Source organism: Esox lucius, chromosome 22 (genome assembly GCF_011004845.1).
Source record: "Esox lucius isolate fEsoLuc1 chromosome 22, fEsoLuc1.pri, whole genome shotgun sequence".
In the NCBI taxonomy this organism is placed as follows: domain Eukaryota; kingdom Metazoa; phylum Chordata; class Actinopteri; order Esociformes; family Esocidae; genus Esox; species Esox lucius.
In genome coordinates, this window is record NC_047590.1 from 10,666,735 (window position 1) to 10,680,834 (window position 14,100).

General features: G+C 45.4%; 1 protein-coding gene across 6 annotated transcripts in view; it reads left to right on the forward strand.

Moving 5' to 3' along the window:
* The first annotated feature begins 208 nt into the window (after positions 1-208).
* Positions 209-14,100, forward strand: part of LOC105019882 (vang-like protein 1) — a 37,897-nt gene continuing 24,005 nt past the window's right edge. For 2 of the 6 annotated variants that reach the window (XM_013139985.4, XM_013139987.4), the window contains exons 1-2: positions 716-1,049; positions 9,837-10,110. In XM_013139985.4, coding sequence (XP_012995439.1) covers positions 10,040-10,110 — 71 coding nt within the window. In that variant the 5' untranslated portion in view covers positions 716-1,049; positions 9,837-10,039. Of the gene's footprint in view, positions 358-715; positions 1,050-1,128; positions 1,216-9,836; positions 10,111-11,750; positions 12,618-14,100 lie in introns of those variants that run through there. The other 4 variants (XM_013139986.4, XM_034289744.1, XM_020042459.3 and 1 more) reach the window with 4 other exon arrangements.

Sequence of the window (14,100 nt, forward strand, 5' to 3'; positions counted from 1 at the left end):
GTATGTGTCATGTACTAACTAATTACAATCTGGTGCACCAATGATGAGCAATTCACAGAAAACATCGCCACGAGGAGGGTCAGGAGGGGATAAAGTAATGTTACTTTGCATGGTTTCCATGGCACCGCCCCCCACGCAATTTACATTCTCTTGTCACTTACCTCTTTAATGCTTGCGAGTGTTCCTTGTACATTTGTTTAGTGAACTCTAAATCAGAAATGTATTGTAACTATCTCTCCCTGTCAGTAGTAGTCAGCCAAGTAAAGATTTAGACAAATCGGGTCATATCCAATTTGGCAAAAAGGTGCTTAGCTTGGCTCGCTCCACGTCACTACACAGAGAGGACTAGAGATGTAGGTAGGTATTTTTTTCATTTTTGGTGTGGCTAATGCTGCATCCTCTGCTCTCTCATAGCTGGCCACCTTTAGAAAAAGGTAAAAAACGTAGCATAGTCAGCGATTAAGGAGATTGCATGTGTACGTTAATGTGGTTGAAATGAGACGGTCTGTTTCTGCTTTATATACTGCTTAAATCAAACAAATATGTTGACAATGCTTAATCTAAAACATTCGTAAAGTTTTAGATTACACACGTTTTTTGTAAAATCCATGATAACACAATAAGTAGTCTAGCATGCTGTTTCTTAACATTTTTATTATTTTCTACACCAAAACACTAGCTCATTCAAAGAGGGTGTGGCAGATTTCATAACTACAGCAGTAGGTTACACCAGTATAATTGATGAAAGTCATTTTGCGGAGAGAAGAACACACTTTCTCTAATCTACTGATGAGCTGATATCTCGTCGACGAATCGATCACTCCACGATTTCCGGGACACCGCAGAGAGAGACATTTAGGAGGGACTTCTACCGAATGAAAAAATCCCATAGTCAGCCGGGCTGAATACTGCCCCCTGTTAAATTCCTTGTGACCAGGGTGATTCCAACGGCCTGAACCCGGGCTGGTCACTGACGGTGTGTTCGAGTGTATTATTCCATTTACATCTTTGGATGAAACCTGCTTTTGGAATGGTTGACCTGCTGTGAGGTGAGTAGAGTCAGGAAAATCAGTATCCCGCGTTGTCGAGTTCTTTGGATTTTTTTTCGAAAGCGAATAAGCCCCATGTAAATTGTGAGTTCGGCAGTTCTGTTTGTGCTTCATGTAAGATACGCTACTATTTATTTTTAGTTAACGCAGGTGTTTTTATGTACAGGTAAGCTACGTTTTTATTACAACCCAGTTGGTTACAATCTACAGGCCACCCTTTGTTTTATATAATATGAGCTGTAGGCTAGGATACATGTGGATAGTGAATGTGATTTTGATTGCCTTCATTTCCTTAACCTTAAGACTGCAGTCGGTCAACATGGGGTGGAAAGTTAACCCGTGTAAAGACGGAGCTCGTAGGTTTTTCTAGCAGAGCAAATATAATGACAGTAACTGGTTGTTTGTCAGTTCGCTTTCCTTAATAATGAATCAAAAGAGTCAAACACGTTTTGCCGACTTTGAATCACGGTTAAACGAATTCGTTTGTAGTTCAATCTTGTTACCTTGTTACCAGCGGCGACACAGATTCAGGTCCAGAAACAATGTTGCTCTGAGGTTCATGTCTATCATTCACGTGGGTGTCGGCCGTTTCATGTTTGTTTTCTTAGTTTAATCTTCAAACAACTGCCTGGTGTTGTTAGTAAATGTTTAAGTTGTCGAACCAACTAGCTGGGCAAGGCTCAGGAGGCCTGATAGAGACCTGGGAGTTTCCTATGGAAGACCGCCATCTGGGTTACAGGTAGTGCTGGGCAGAGAAACGTATAGGCTATATAGTGAATCCGGCTGCTTTTGGATGAAACTGTCAGTCCTTTCTGAAAACGATCACTTTGCGTAGGTACAGTACTGAATAAAGTAGTTCGTTTTCTCAGTGAAAACATAACTTTTTCGTTAAGTAATCAGTTATACAAAGCACTGTATGCTATTTAAAGGTGTTGCCACACAGGTGTGGATTTAAATTCACATCATATTAAGTGTCATGTGTGAATGCTGAGCTGGGCCATTGCCTAGTAAGTTGGCTTCCATGGCTAGAAGTTATCTGTGACTATAAGAATGGGGTAGTTTCTGGGCTCATGTTCGGCAAGTGCTTAAGTGACAATTATGTTTGCCTTCTCAGTCACTGAATCTTAAATCAATTATGGGAAATCTGGGGCACCGTTTGAAAGTGTGTTCCACAATCATCTACAAAACACCGTGTTTCATTGAATGCAATCTTTGAAGAATGTTCTTGAGTTCCAGGCATTCTATGACATGTTGCATTGAATCAGTTCTGTCTGTTAGTAGTGGCGGCCAGTATGTTACGGTTCATCCTGGCCGAGCTCTAGTACGCTGTGTAGACTAGTAAAGGAGTCACTGTGTAACGTTTACTGGTCCCTGGACTGTCACTGATGTGTACTTTTGGTTGTTTTCGGACCATTTTGAGAATTTCTTACCAGTGGGTTGGGGTGTCAGTTGGATAAAAAAAACATAATTGTTCAAGACTGTGTTATTTTCTGATTTAGTCTCATCTGAACTTGCCTCAGACCTGGATGTCTACTGTTGATCTATAATTTAAAGTAAAGAAGGTAAAGTACTGTATCGTACCATACCATAACTGCCCCCTTAATTCTGTGAGGTCCAACATTGTATTGATCTCATGCACATAATAGCAGACGTTGTCACAGGTAGCAAAATGCTTGTGCTATCCGGTCCTGCACAATGGCATATTTTAAATGAAATAACTCCAATTCTAGAGAGAACATACCAAAACCTCCATAAACAGCTAAGAAAGGAATGGAAATTGACCATTGTTCACAATGTACATAGCGAATGATTCTGCTCTTGCATGTTATTGTGTGACAAAATACACCAGGTCCCTGACATCAGTTAGTAATAAGATGATCCCCCCCTCCCCCAAGCCTCGCTGGGTGGGGGTTTCACACTCCACCCTGGGACATCGGTTAAGGACCACTGACTCAGATTGGTTGATCGGGTCTCGATCTGAGGCTGGACTGGGCCATATTGAAGACAGGGTTAAGTCTCCAAAATGCTCCATGTATGCTAATCAGTCAAGCGGAGTATAATCTTTAGGACTGACGCCACCACACCACTAGGGCCAGGGGAAAAAAAACACTCTCCCTAGAGGGCAGAGATTTACCCAGAAGCCACCAGAAAAATGCTTGCACAGAAAAAACCTGCAGGAAAGTGAGAAACCGGGTAAGAGAATATGTAAATTTTACTCATATTGCAGGGTCCAAATTTCGGCGGGATACATTGGTCTAAATACAAATGTTTCACTAGTTGAACATTATGTGTAATGAAATAAAGGGGTTATTTCCTCTGTATGGTCAATTCAGGGCCTGATTGTTAACAGTTAAACCTTACCCTTGAATTGCCCACAACACATTTCTATTGTGTATTATGCTACAAATGTCAAACGTTTCATTAAGTTGGTTTGACAGTGTACTAACCCGGGACATGCCAGGGCAGTTGTTGGTTCATTTAAGTTGTTCATTGTAATAACATAATATTACTTCAGTTACTAGCAAGCATAGAGTGTTCCTTTTTTTGTTGTTGTAGCCTTTTAGGTGTCACTTTTGTATGTGGTGGCTGGCGTGGGATAGAATGAATGCATTGGTCAAGTGTCTTCTTGCCATGCTTTCCAAAATGTAATTTATCATGTTTTTGACATATTGGAGTGGGGGATAAACCCAAATGTCGTTATGTAATGGGTGTTTTTGACACATTGGACTGACAATGATGCCATGGCAACCCTAACCAAGGGCTGTTTTTTAGCAGACCAATGACAGACAGACTAATGACAGGCCGACAGTAAATTACCCGTTTTTCCAGAAAAGAAACCGCACGTTGTTATTTTGTAATAAGCAAATCTTTGTGTGTCTTCGTGTACTGGGACCTGATCTAAAGTTTGATGTGTTTGTCATTGAACATGGACAACCCCCTCTCACCTCTCACCTCTCACCCCTGTTTTCAGCTGTGGCCAAATAAACAGCTGGCTTTTCTAGGTGGGAGGGCCACAGAGCGTTATTGCTGTGTGACGTTTTCTCAGGTAGGTTTTTTTGGGACGCATTTCCACCGCCACTCCGTGCAGTACAAATCCTATGGAAACGTAAAGGCACCATGTCACCCATTGCTGTCGGCATCGTCGCCCTCTCTCGGTTTTGGTACTTGCTTATTTATGGATGGAAAGGTGGTATCAGTTTAATATTATTTATTACACTCCATAAGAATTGGACGTGAGCGGACTCTGAATAAGATATTGTCTGCCTACCAGTTGACTACAACATGTAGCTTCAGTGACATTCTCATAGTCTATGAGCATTGTATGGACTGCAGTAGAGGTCCCGGTCCACCCCACCGACCCATTCATTGTCAGAACCAGGAAGGGTAGTGGCGGCGGCAATGTTTAGGAAATGCTGAACAATGGACCTCCCCTTCATTGTAAAACATTCCCGACTTGTCTCAGACGAGTGAATACACCCACTAGTGAAACTGAAAATATCTTCCTGTCTGCCTATGAATAATTCACTGCAGCCATTATCATATCTTTGATCGGTACACAGAGGCTAACGTCAGGGAAACGTGTGATTACAGCTGGTTTCCTAGTGGGATTTGAACATGGCATCCTCCCGTAGCGCTCGCCGTGCCGGTTAAAGGTTTTAGTTTGTTTGTCTCTTCACATCTGCAAAGAGAATATTTTAAAGCTGATGACATGATTGTTGTGAGTTCCATGTGAGATTGACAGTGTGTGGCTGGGTGTGTGTGTGTGTGTGCGTGCGTGCGTGCATGCATGCGCCCGTGTTGGTTTTAAACATGGTTGGGGAGGCATTGTTGCTGTTTTTATGTCCTTTCGATGTATAGAATACGAAAAATCACAGTAATTATTGTTACGCTTCATGTTTGACTACTTTCTCTCTGAAGCACCTGTGCACCAGTGAACAGTCCATATCTTCCCTACAGAGCACGCATCCTTATTGATTCATTGCAGAGCTGTATGGGATCTGGTCAAACAACAGCGCTACAAAAAAGCAGTAGGGTTCTTTGTCGGACATTGGCTGGGAGATGGGGATTCTTGGACGGAGGTTTCATTCTCTGGAACTAATTGGCTCATTTGCCTGCGGACAGCGTCTCCATGACTGTGATTCAGAGGGAGGGGGTTCAGTCGCCGACTCTCTGGTTTGGCCCCCGTGCCCCCTCCTCCCGCGCGCCTCTTATTAATCATGTCTTTACCTTTCTTGCTTAATGACTCATTATCCCCCTTGTTTAGGCTGTCATGTTAAGCCTCCGTTAGCGTTAGGAAATCAACACCTCTACCACGATCACAACAAACATCCACGGGGCCACCTGCCTGCGGGGGAAATTGATTGGATATCCTCATTAAGTTCCGACGCTTCATTGGTTATTAATTGCGGTGACTACTTTTGACCAGGGTCTATGAGGCCACAGTATTTTCCTATAGAGAAGTAAGTCTTTAGCAGTGCTGTGTGGGCTCTGGTCAGAAGTAAATGGACCATTTGTCCATATTCCGATGCGCTGTTGGGCTGCCATTTGTGCCTTTGCCAGCCACAAGGCACAGCCGTACTTCCTGTTCACTGACATGGAGAAACTGTCAGTCAGGGTATCCTGTTATTCCTAAATAGCTGGCTTGGGGTTGTTTGGGTTGTTAATTGACCCAGTGGTCACGTTCAGAAAAAGGATATTTAAAAGGTGTAACTGTGTACCTCGCTCAATAAAACAAGGGTTGCAACATCCAGGGTTGTGGGTTCGATTCTTGCAGGGGCCCTGAATCAAAATGAATGCAATCGTTCTGCATAGGAGCCTCATGACTTCAATCCTATTTGTATTTATGTCTATTTGTGAGAATATTTCAAGTTTTTGGTATGAAATGAACCATTAAAGAGGAAATTAGGTCCACCACTGTACTGTAATACTGTTAAATTACAAGGGCCTATCATCTGGTGATGTTGTTGTTGTTGAAGGGTTTTTGGTTAACCAGGAATGGCTGAAGTCATCACTAGAGTATGGCATATATCAACAAATTTGGATTTTCCTACACAAAGTATTGTGAACATATTTTAGTGGGTACAACAGTGGAATGCTAGATAATCTCCACCTGGTCCCAGATGAAATGTTTGGTGTCACGTGATGTCCTTTGTCAGACCAAAATGCGTAACTGTCACTCCATATGACATGATTTACATTTGACACAGATTTCCTTCCCCAAAGGCTCATTCAAGTAATGAATTTGTAAATGTATTCATACTACAGCACGCATTACATGCGTGTGCGCTCACACACGCACACGCACACACGCACACACACACACACACACACACACACACACACACACACCCCTTCAACAACAACAAAACACTTAGAAAAAAGAGAGAACATTTGCTCTATCAAAATATCAAGTCATGTCAACTTAAAAACTAAAATGTGTCAGTACGAAGCATAGTTACTGAAGTACCCTTAACGAGCTCCACAGATTCCAATAAAAAAAAAGAATAATGTGCAAATGTAGCATATACAGTTACAGAATGGAGAAGGCAAGTGCGGGCATCAGCCAACAGTCTGGATACTAACAGTATCTTGTGAGTGGGAGTGACTTATCAATGCCATTACTGAACCATGTCCATTGTCTGTTTTTGCATTGAGGAATGGGTGGAGTTGACCTTTAAAGCCTCAAGTCAGCCTCAAGATAGATGCTAAATGCTGATTATTTATTTTCCTGCAAGAGGAGAAAAATCCTTTGTCGGTGTGTGTGTTTCTGCCCCATAGAGCAGTCTCCACCTCTCTCCCGTCTCTCTGAGGATGTTGCCGGGGACAGTGGGAGGATGTTGTCTTATCCACTGTAGAGAGGAAGACCGTGGCTTGAATGGAGAAATGAAAACAAGGGCGTTCTCATTGGCCGGCTCTGGTCCGCTGCCAGCCTGTCTCGCCCATTGACGCAGCCAGAGGCAGGCCGACCCTGATGGCTTCAGATGCCACGGGACGGGGACGGGGGGGTTCCCTAATGGTGTGGGGAGGGGCTCAGTGTCGTCCGCTTTAGTTCGTCACGACAACTGGAACCAAAGAATATAAACCAGGGACCAGCTTTGGGACAAAATCCCTGGCAGAATCACCAGCCTCTTCAGTTCAAGCCCATTTATTTGACACACCGCAGCGTAGCTCGGCAGTCCTGGTGGAGTCTGGCAGTGGGGTTTTGGTGTCATCTCACCTGAAACCATCTCAGCCCGTAGCTGGCCTCTGTCTGGCCCCCCTCATTCTGCCGCCAGCCGTTTATTTAACCCTATTAATCCCTGTTTCATCCTCTCATCCCTCGTTCTTAATAGGATTAGCAACGGGAGATGGAAATGCCCCTGCAATGCTCTCTGTAGAAGTGCTGCCTCATTTACTCTGCCAGTCTGTAGTCTGTCTGTATCCATGCCAATTACAGACACCCGCCAGATAGACCACAGACTGCCTATTATAAGGAAATGTCAGCCCCTACTAGTATTTAGTCTGTAGCACAGTTTCAAGGTCTGTGGTCTGGAGGAAGTCCACTGTCTGTACTGTAGATGTGCCAAGAATTGTTGGATTTGATCGTGGGTTGATGCAGTAGTCGCACATGTAGAACCTCCTGGTACATCCATGTAAATTCAGTTGTCTTTTTGACATCTCCATTTTTGATTAGAACCAGACGATAATAAAACGCACATTAATTGTTGTAGCTTCGACCATAACTCCAGATCTAACAGTGTTGTACTTGCCATCAGTCGAGACTCAACATGCTTTTAAATAGGTCAGTCAGAGACCACAGGTTAGGGTGGGTATGTAAATGTAAAATAAAAAGATTTTCAAATCTAAGAACATGTTTCACATCCCCTGTTATGTATTGAATTATAAGACATGGACTAAATCCATTGTGTAACTTCCATTTCACTTCCTGAAGAGGCAGCGTGGGACACCACATCTGTGGGCTCATTGGATCACACCCCCTACCAGCCAATAGAGATTATGCTAATGTGATAATCGTCTTCTGGGAGATACAAATGCTTTTCCAAAAATGTCTTAATCAAAGTAATTTTACAGTGAATCTCACTTTTAAAACAATGAATACTTACCAGTGGAGGGATTGGCGAGTCTGTCTATACTATTGCTTCCATCGTGACCTCTGTGGCAGTTAATTAGCATGTTATATTGTGTGCGGACATGCATTTGCTTTTGATATTTCAAAAAAAGGATGAGCTGTTTTAATGTACATGCAGATTGCAAACTCCAAACATGTTAGGACAACAGGAAGTGGCTGTAGAGTTGACCGAAAGAGGTGCCTGAGCTTCTCGTTGATGTCAACAGATTTGGGCCTGTTTAATATTGGGCTTTCTGTGTTGCACGGGGTCATGGGAGTTCCAGTGTGTAATAATTTATGCGAGGCAACAAAATCCATTCAGTAATCCTTGGTGTGGTGGCTTGTTTGAGAGAATTTGGTTTCAGAGAATCATTTATGATGGTGTGTGTACGTGCAATGTGTACATGGGGCGTGCCCTCAGAGGAACACACGTGTTCAGCTGCCGACAAGGAGCGTATGCCACTGCTCACCCAGTTGTCTGTTACCCCGTGTGTCATTGCTCAGTCATGTGCGTAATGGTAATCACACTGATGACCACGGCTGTTTCTGCGCTTTTCGCGGTCTTCACCCCCCTCTGTTCCCTCACCTAACTTTTTTTTTTTCAAGAACTGTAAACAGTGTCCTCTTGAATGTGTAGCCAATTCATATAAAGGGCATCCAATAAAACCCACTTATCAGACATGTTTTTCTGTAGGAGAGGCTGGGTAGTCTTTAGCCAGGTTTGGGGAGTAGAGACCTAATTGTATGGAATTAGTCGGGACGTGTGTTTTTTTGTTGTTGTTTTTTTGTTCTGCCTTTGATATTGAAATCGCTAGATGCTTGAGTTACGGCATTCCTCTGCATCCACACAGCCTTTGGCATTTTTCCGGGAGATTGATCCTCTTGGGAAAGAATGTTTCCGAGATTAAAGACTCGGCGGACAATCTTTGCAGTGCGGTATGTGCTCCTGCAGAGCTGATAAACTACTTTCTTCCTTTCGAGAAACAGAACTAAAACCCAGAATATAAAACAAATGGCTGTATGAGACGTCTGTTCTTGGATGGGTTTCCCCATTTTTCCTCTGAAAACTTCTAGTTGTAGCGATGTGATTGTGTTTTGTAGGTTTACCTGGAGAACAGTGTGTGATGAGATCACCATAGTGGAATGCTGGGAGAGCGGGGAGGCCTTGGAGCTGCCAGATTTCTCCCTGGAGATGGCTCTCCCTGATAAGGCTGGGGGCTGTTTTTCTCTTCTGAAAATTGTTCTCGTGGAGGTCCAGAGGATGACCTGCATGTGCCGCACAACATTCTAATTCCATGTGTCTTGCCATCGGCCAGTCTGTCTTTGGAAAGGTGGAGGGATACGTAGCCAGGACAGTTTCGTGTGTGTCTGTGTGTGTGTGTGTGTGTGTGTGTGTGTCTGTGTGTCTGTGTGTGTAGTGTAAGTTTTTGTTGCCAAGGATGTTAGAATAGCCATTCACAAAGTAAACGTTTCCATATTTCTTTAAATCATATGCCAAAGGCTGTCCTGTCTAGCGTAACTTTTTCAGTTTCTTTAGAGTAACTGATTCCACTGACTGACAAAATTTCTTTTTTTTTTTTTTATGTATGTATGTGTTTTGGTTTTATCTCCTCGACAGTTATTCCCAGATAAATTGTCAAATTGATTGCTGAACTGTAGATGTGCCCCCCCCCCCCCAGGTTGGTGTTTTTCGTCCGGGACCCGCAGGGTTACTTTCAAGATTGACCCCCGACAGCTTGCAGCCTCCGCCAATCTCCTGAGCGAGCTCCGCCTCCCGCCAGACAAGACCGCCCACAAGCTTCCGCTGCGCCTGCCAGCGGCCAAGCCCAGCAACCTCCTCGCGGCCCTCGGCCAATTGCCGGGGAGGAAGGACCTTGTCGCCATGGACACGGAGTCCACATACTCGGGGTACTCGTACTATTCCGGTCGTTCCCGGGGATCCCACAGGCACGGGTAAGAGGACTGATGGACTGACGGACAGACGCGGGACTTCTTAAACATTCTTCTCCCTCTCCTCCCTTTTCTGTTCCCCGTCAATCTTTCTCTCCCCATCCCCCCCCTCCCTGACAAGGCGCTGTGGGGTTATTTGTCTGTCATTAGGGGAATAGCTGTGGCTGACAGGCTCAGGAAGGCGTTGGGGGGGGGCAGCTGTTGAAGAGGCCTGACTGATGGCTCAGCGGATATGTGTGGGGTGGGGGGCGGGCTCCTATTCCACACAGCCCCTCCCCTTTATCTACCCTCCACCTCTACCTGCACCTGCTGAGGGCTTATCTGGTGGGACCCTGGAAACTGTCCTGGTCGTCTGCTTTCTCGTGATCTCTGTTCCTCCCTCGCTCCTCATTTCCCTGTATTCCTGTGTCTGCCTCTCTTCCTCGCTGCCTCTGTCTCCCTCCATATCTCTATCGCTTTCCTTATCTATTTCCTCTGACACCTTTCACACTCCGGACCCCAGTCCACTGCAGTCACACGTCCCTGTCTTCCTGGCCCTGGGTCTGTTGAAGACAACAGCTGTCCTACCTAGTTCATCTCCAGTTGACCCCCCCCCCCCCCCCATCTCTCCAGTGGTGTCGCCACCACTCCCGTGGGATCTATGGGGCGGGCGTATCCCCAGCTCTCCGCTCGCGTTCTCCCGGAGAGGAATTTGACCTTGTAGTCCGAAGTTTCTCTGGGAAAATTGGGCAGACTTGAATGTGGGGGTGATGGGGGGGGGGGGGGGGGCACTCCCTCTGCGCACCCAGTCCCCTGTCATCCTGTGTCTTTTACTCTGCAGACAGTGGCTGGCTCCTGGTGCTGACCAACCCCTTGTGCATGCGTGCGTGTGTGTGCGTGTGTGTGTGTGATGACAAATTAAAGAGGCAACACAAAGCAATACAACTCTTTACCCCCCTCTCCTCTGTTACTTCCGCTCTCCCCTCTCTGTTAATCTCCTCTGTCTCATTTGTTTCTCCTCGTTCTCCCATCTTACCAAAGGCACCTGCTGGCCTTTCATTTGATAGACAAAAGGGACAGTTGGCTTTGAAAGCCCCTGTTTCATCTGAAGGCATAATCCTTTTACTCTGCGGGGTGCCATGTGTGAAGTGGCTTTAGATTGCCATTGTCTAATTACATCTGTGCCATGCTTTCACACACACACACACACACACACACACACACACACACACGCAGCAGACACGCGCGCAGCAGACACAAACGGTTGCATGCAGTCCTGCGAGTGTCTGACCTTGGCACACATTTCTAAAACCTAATACAGAAGGCATTATCTGTGATGGTCAAACGGGAGGATTTCCCTTGCCGAGATATCCCCTCGGGACGTCTAAAGCCATGTGATCCCAACCAATGTCAAACATCTCGTCCACTGACCCATCCGATTGTGTTTCTGGATAGCTGCCCGGTTTTGTGCGGTGGTTTCTACCATAGTTCGACCCAGGCTGTCCATTCGGTCCTCACACAAAGCCTGTGGGTCTCACTCTCCGTCGAGGTGCTGGATGAGAGAACTGGATCGCCGGCCGTTCTGTCCACACCGTGAACAGGTGTTGAGTTACCACTGTAACTGTCAAGACGGCTTTTCCTTCTCCAGAGACGCGCTGCTTTCTCTTTGTTCGACGTGTGACGATGATCTACTAGTCTCACATTAGTCGTCAGTCATGTGGAAAATATGGACTTTTGATTGGCTGGACTCCAATTATATGGTGGCACATGTTATTAACGCAGGGAAACTAATGGATTACTGTATCGTTTGCCAAACTATAATCGTTTTCCCTCTCTGGTGTCACGGTCCCCAAAAGTGTTCCCCTGAGTGAACCAGGCCTCATTTTAGGGAAAAATCCATTTCTGGAAATTGCTGATTAGAGTTGATGCATACGGGAAACCCAAGTGGAATGGAAAGAGGCCTGTACTGGTCTTCTGGTTTTCTAAATGTTCAACTGAAACTCAGTTTATTGGCCTGACCAGTGCTATGGGGAAGCCCCTGGTAGATGTTAGGCAGCTTGTGATTGTAGTGTTATCCGGGTGGAGCTAATCATAGCCAGTCAGGTCACACTACAGCTCTGCTTATCACCCTGCTCCCTGGGCCTCTCTCGGGCTCAGCACTGTGTGGAGAAATGCCATTGAAAAAACTGTATGGATTTGCTCTGAGTCAAGTCCAGGCATGACGTTTCAGAGACCATGGCTGTATTGAACCAGGGTTGAGTATATAGCCCTGGTTAGTGTTTTGTCTCTCTACCAGCCACACCTCTTTGCCTGCTCCTTCCCTTTCCTCTCTCCCCCAGATACTCCGAAGGAGCCTGCCTATGCCTTTTGAGCGTGGCCTCTCAAGGTGAAATGGAAATATGTCTGGCTCTCCTATTCTCCGTAATGTGACGACACCGCGAGAGTGGCTACATGTTTGGCTTGTCGTTGCCCCACCGGCAGCTGGCGCTGGGCTCACAGCGGTGTTCTGACATGGGTTCTGTTCCACACAGGTATGTGGTGTTGGCTGGCCAGCCATGCTGAACGCGGGGGGAAATGTGACCACAGACAGGCTCTTAGCGGAGGACGCCTGCGCCGTTTGCCGCGCCCCTGTGCGTCAGTTAGTGGCTATGTGAAGACGTTGTCACACTCCGCCGCTGGTGTTGCTCTCGGCTCCGGCTTGGTGCTCCGGCTTGGTGCTCCGGCTTGGTGCTCCGGCTTGGTGCTCCGGCTTGGTTCTCCGGCTTGGTTCTCCGGCTTGGTTCTGCCTTCCCCCAATCCCTCTATGTAGAAGCCCTAACTGCTCGCTTCCACGCAGGAAGTATCGTTCTATTAATGACATGGTTCCAGAGGAGGGCTGTTGAATAGCGATGAGGATGGTTAGCGCAGTGTGTTAATGATGCAGGGGGAATTGGAGGGTGTCTGAGGGGGAAGGGAGGAGGGAAGAACACTGTGACTTGCCCACAAGCTATTTTCAGCTTTCTGTCTCTTTTAGTACCTCTGAAAGGTAGGTTATGATATGAAACGGGGCGTTTAAGACTCTCCTGACAACTTAACCTGGGAATGGCCGGACCCTGTTGGGCGTTGGAACAGTCTAAATAAATATATTGCTAAAAATATGTCTTGTCAAAATTTTTATTTGGTTGGTTTTGGAAGTTGTTGGGGATCATTAGAATTCCAAATGTTTTTAAACCAATTGCATTTTCATTACTTTGTTACTGTAGGCTAATAAACCAACTGGATTTATATTACTTGATGTAGCTGTAGGCTAATGAACTAATAGGATTTTCATTACTTTGTTACTGTAGACTGTTTGTTACTTCATGCTAATGTTAAATCAAGCATCTTCTTGGAAGAAGTGATATTTTCAAATAGAGCTCATTCGAAAAAGACATTTTGAATTTGATGCCAGCAACACGTTTCAGAAAAGTTGGGATGGGCATGTTTATCACTGTGTGGCATCATCTCATTTTTTAACAATACTCTGTAAGCATTTGGGAACTTAGGAGACTAATTGCTATAGTGAAATCTATTACCATTCTTGCTTTATAGAATTTCAGCTGCTCAACATTTTGGGGTCTCCTTGATCGTATTATTCGTTTTTCAATGGGTGACAGGTCAGGACTGCAGGCAGGCCAGTTTAGCACCCAGACACTTTTACTGCAGAGCCATGCTGTTGCAGTACAGGCAGAATGTGGTTTTGGCATTGTCTTGCTGGAATAAACAAGGTACGCCTTGTATCACAACACACTTGGCTCTCCTAGAGATCCACAAGTGCTGATCAACTCCTTTCACCTGTGTTCTGTGTGCCACTCCAAAGTTATTATTCATAACTATTAAGTTCAAACTGATTTGCTGTTTTGAGTCCAGCTTTAGGTCAATCAGTAATGGATCTACACACCATTGAATGTGTCCATGGCATTGAACATGCGTGTTGTACAATCCACAGTGTTGCATTGTGCTTTATATTCATGGAGGCAAGAGCTCTCAAAATTC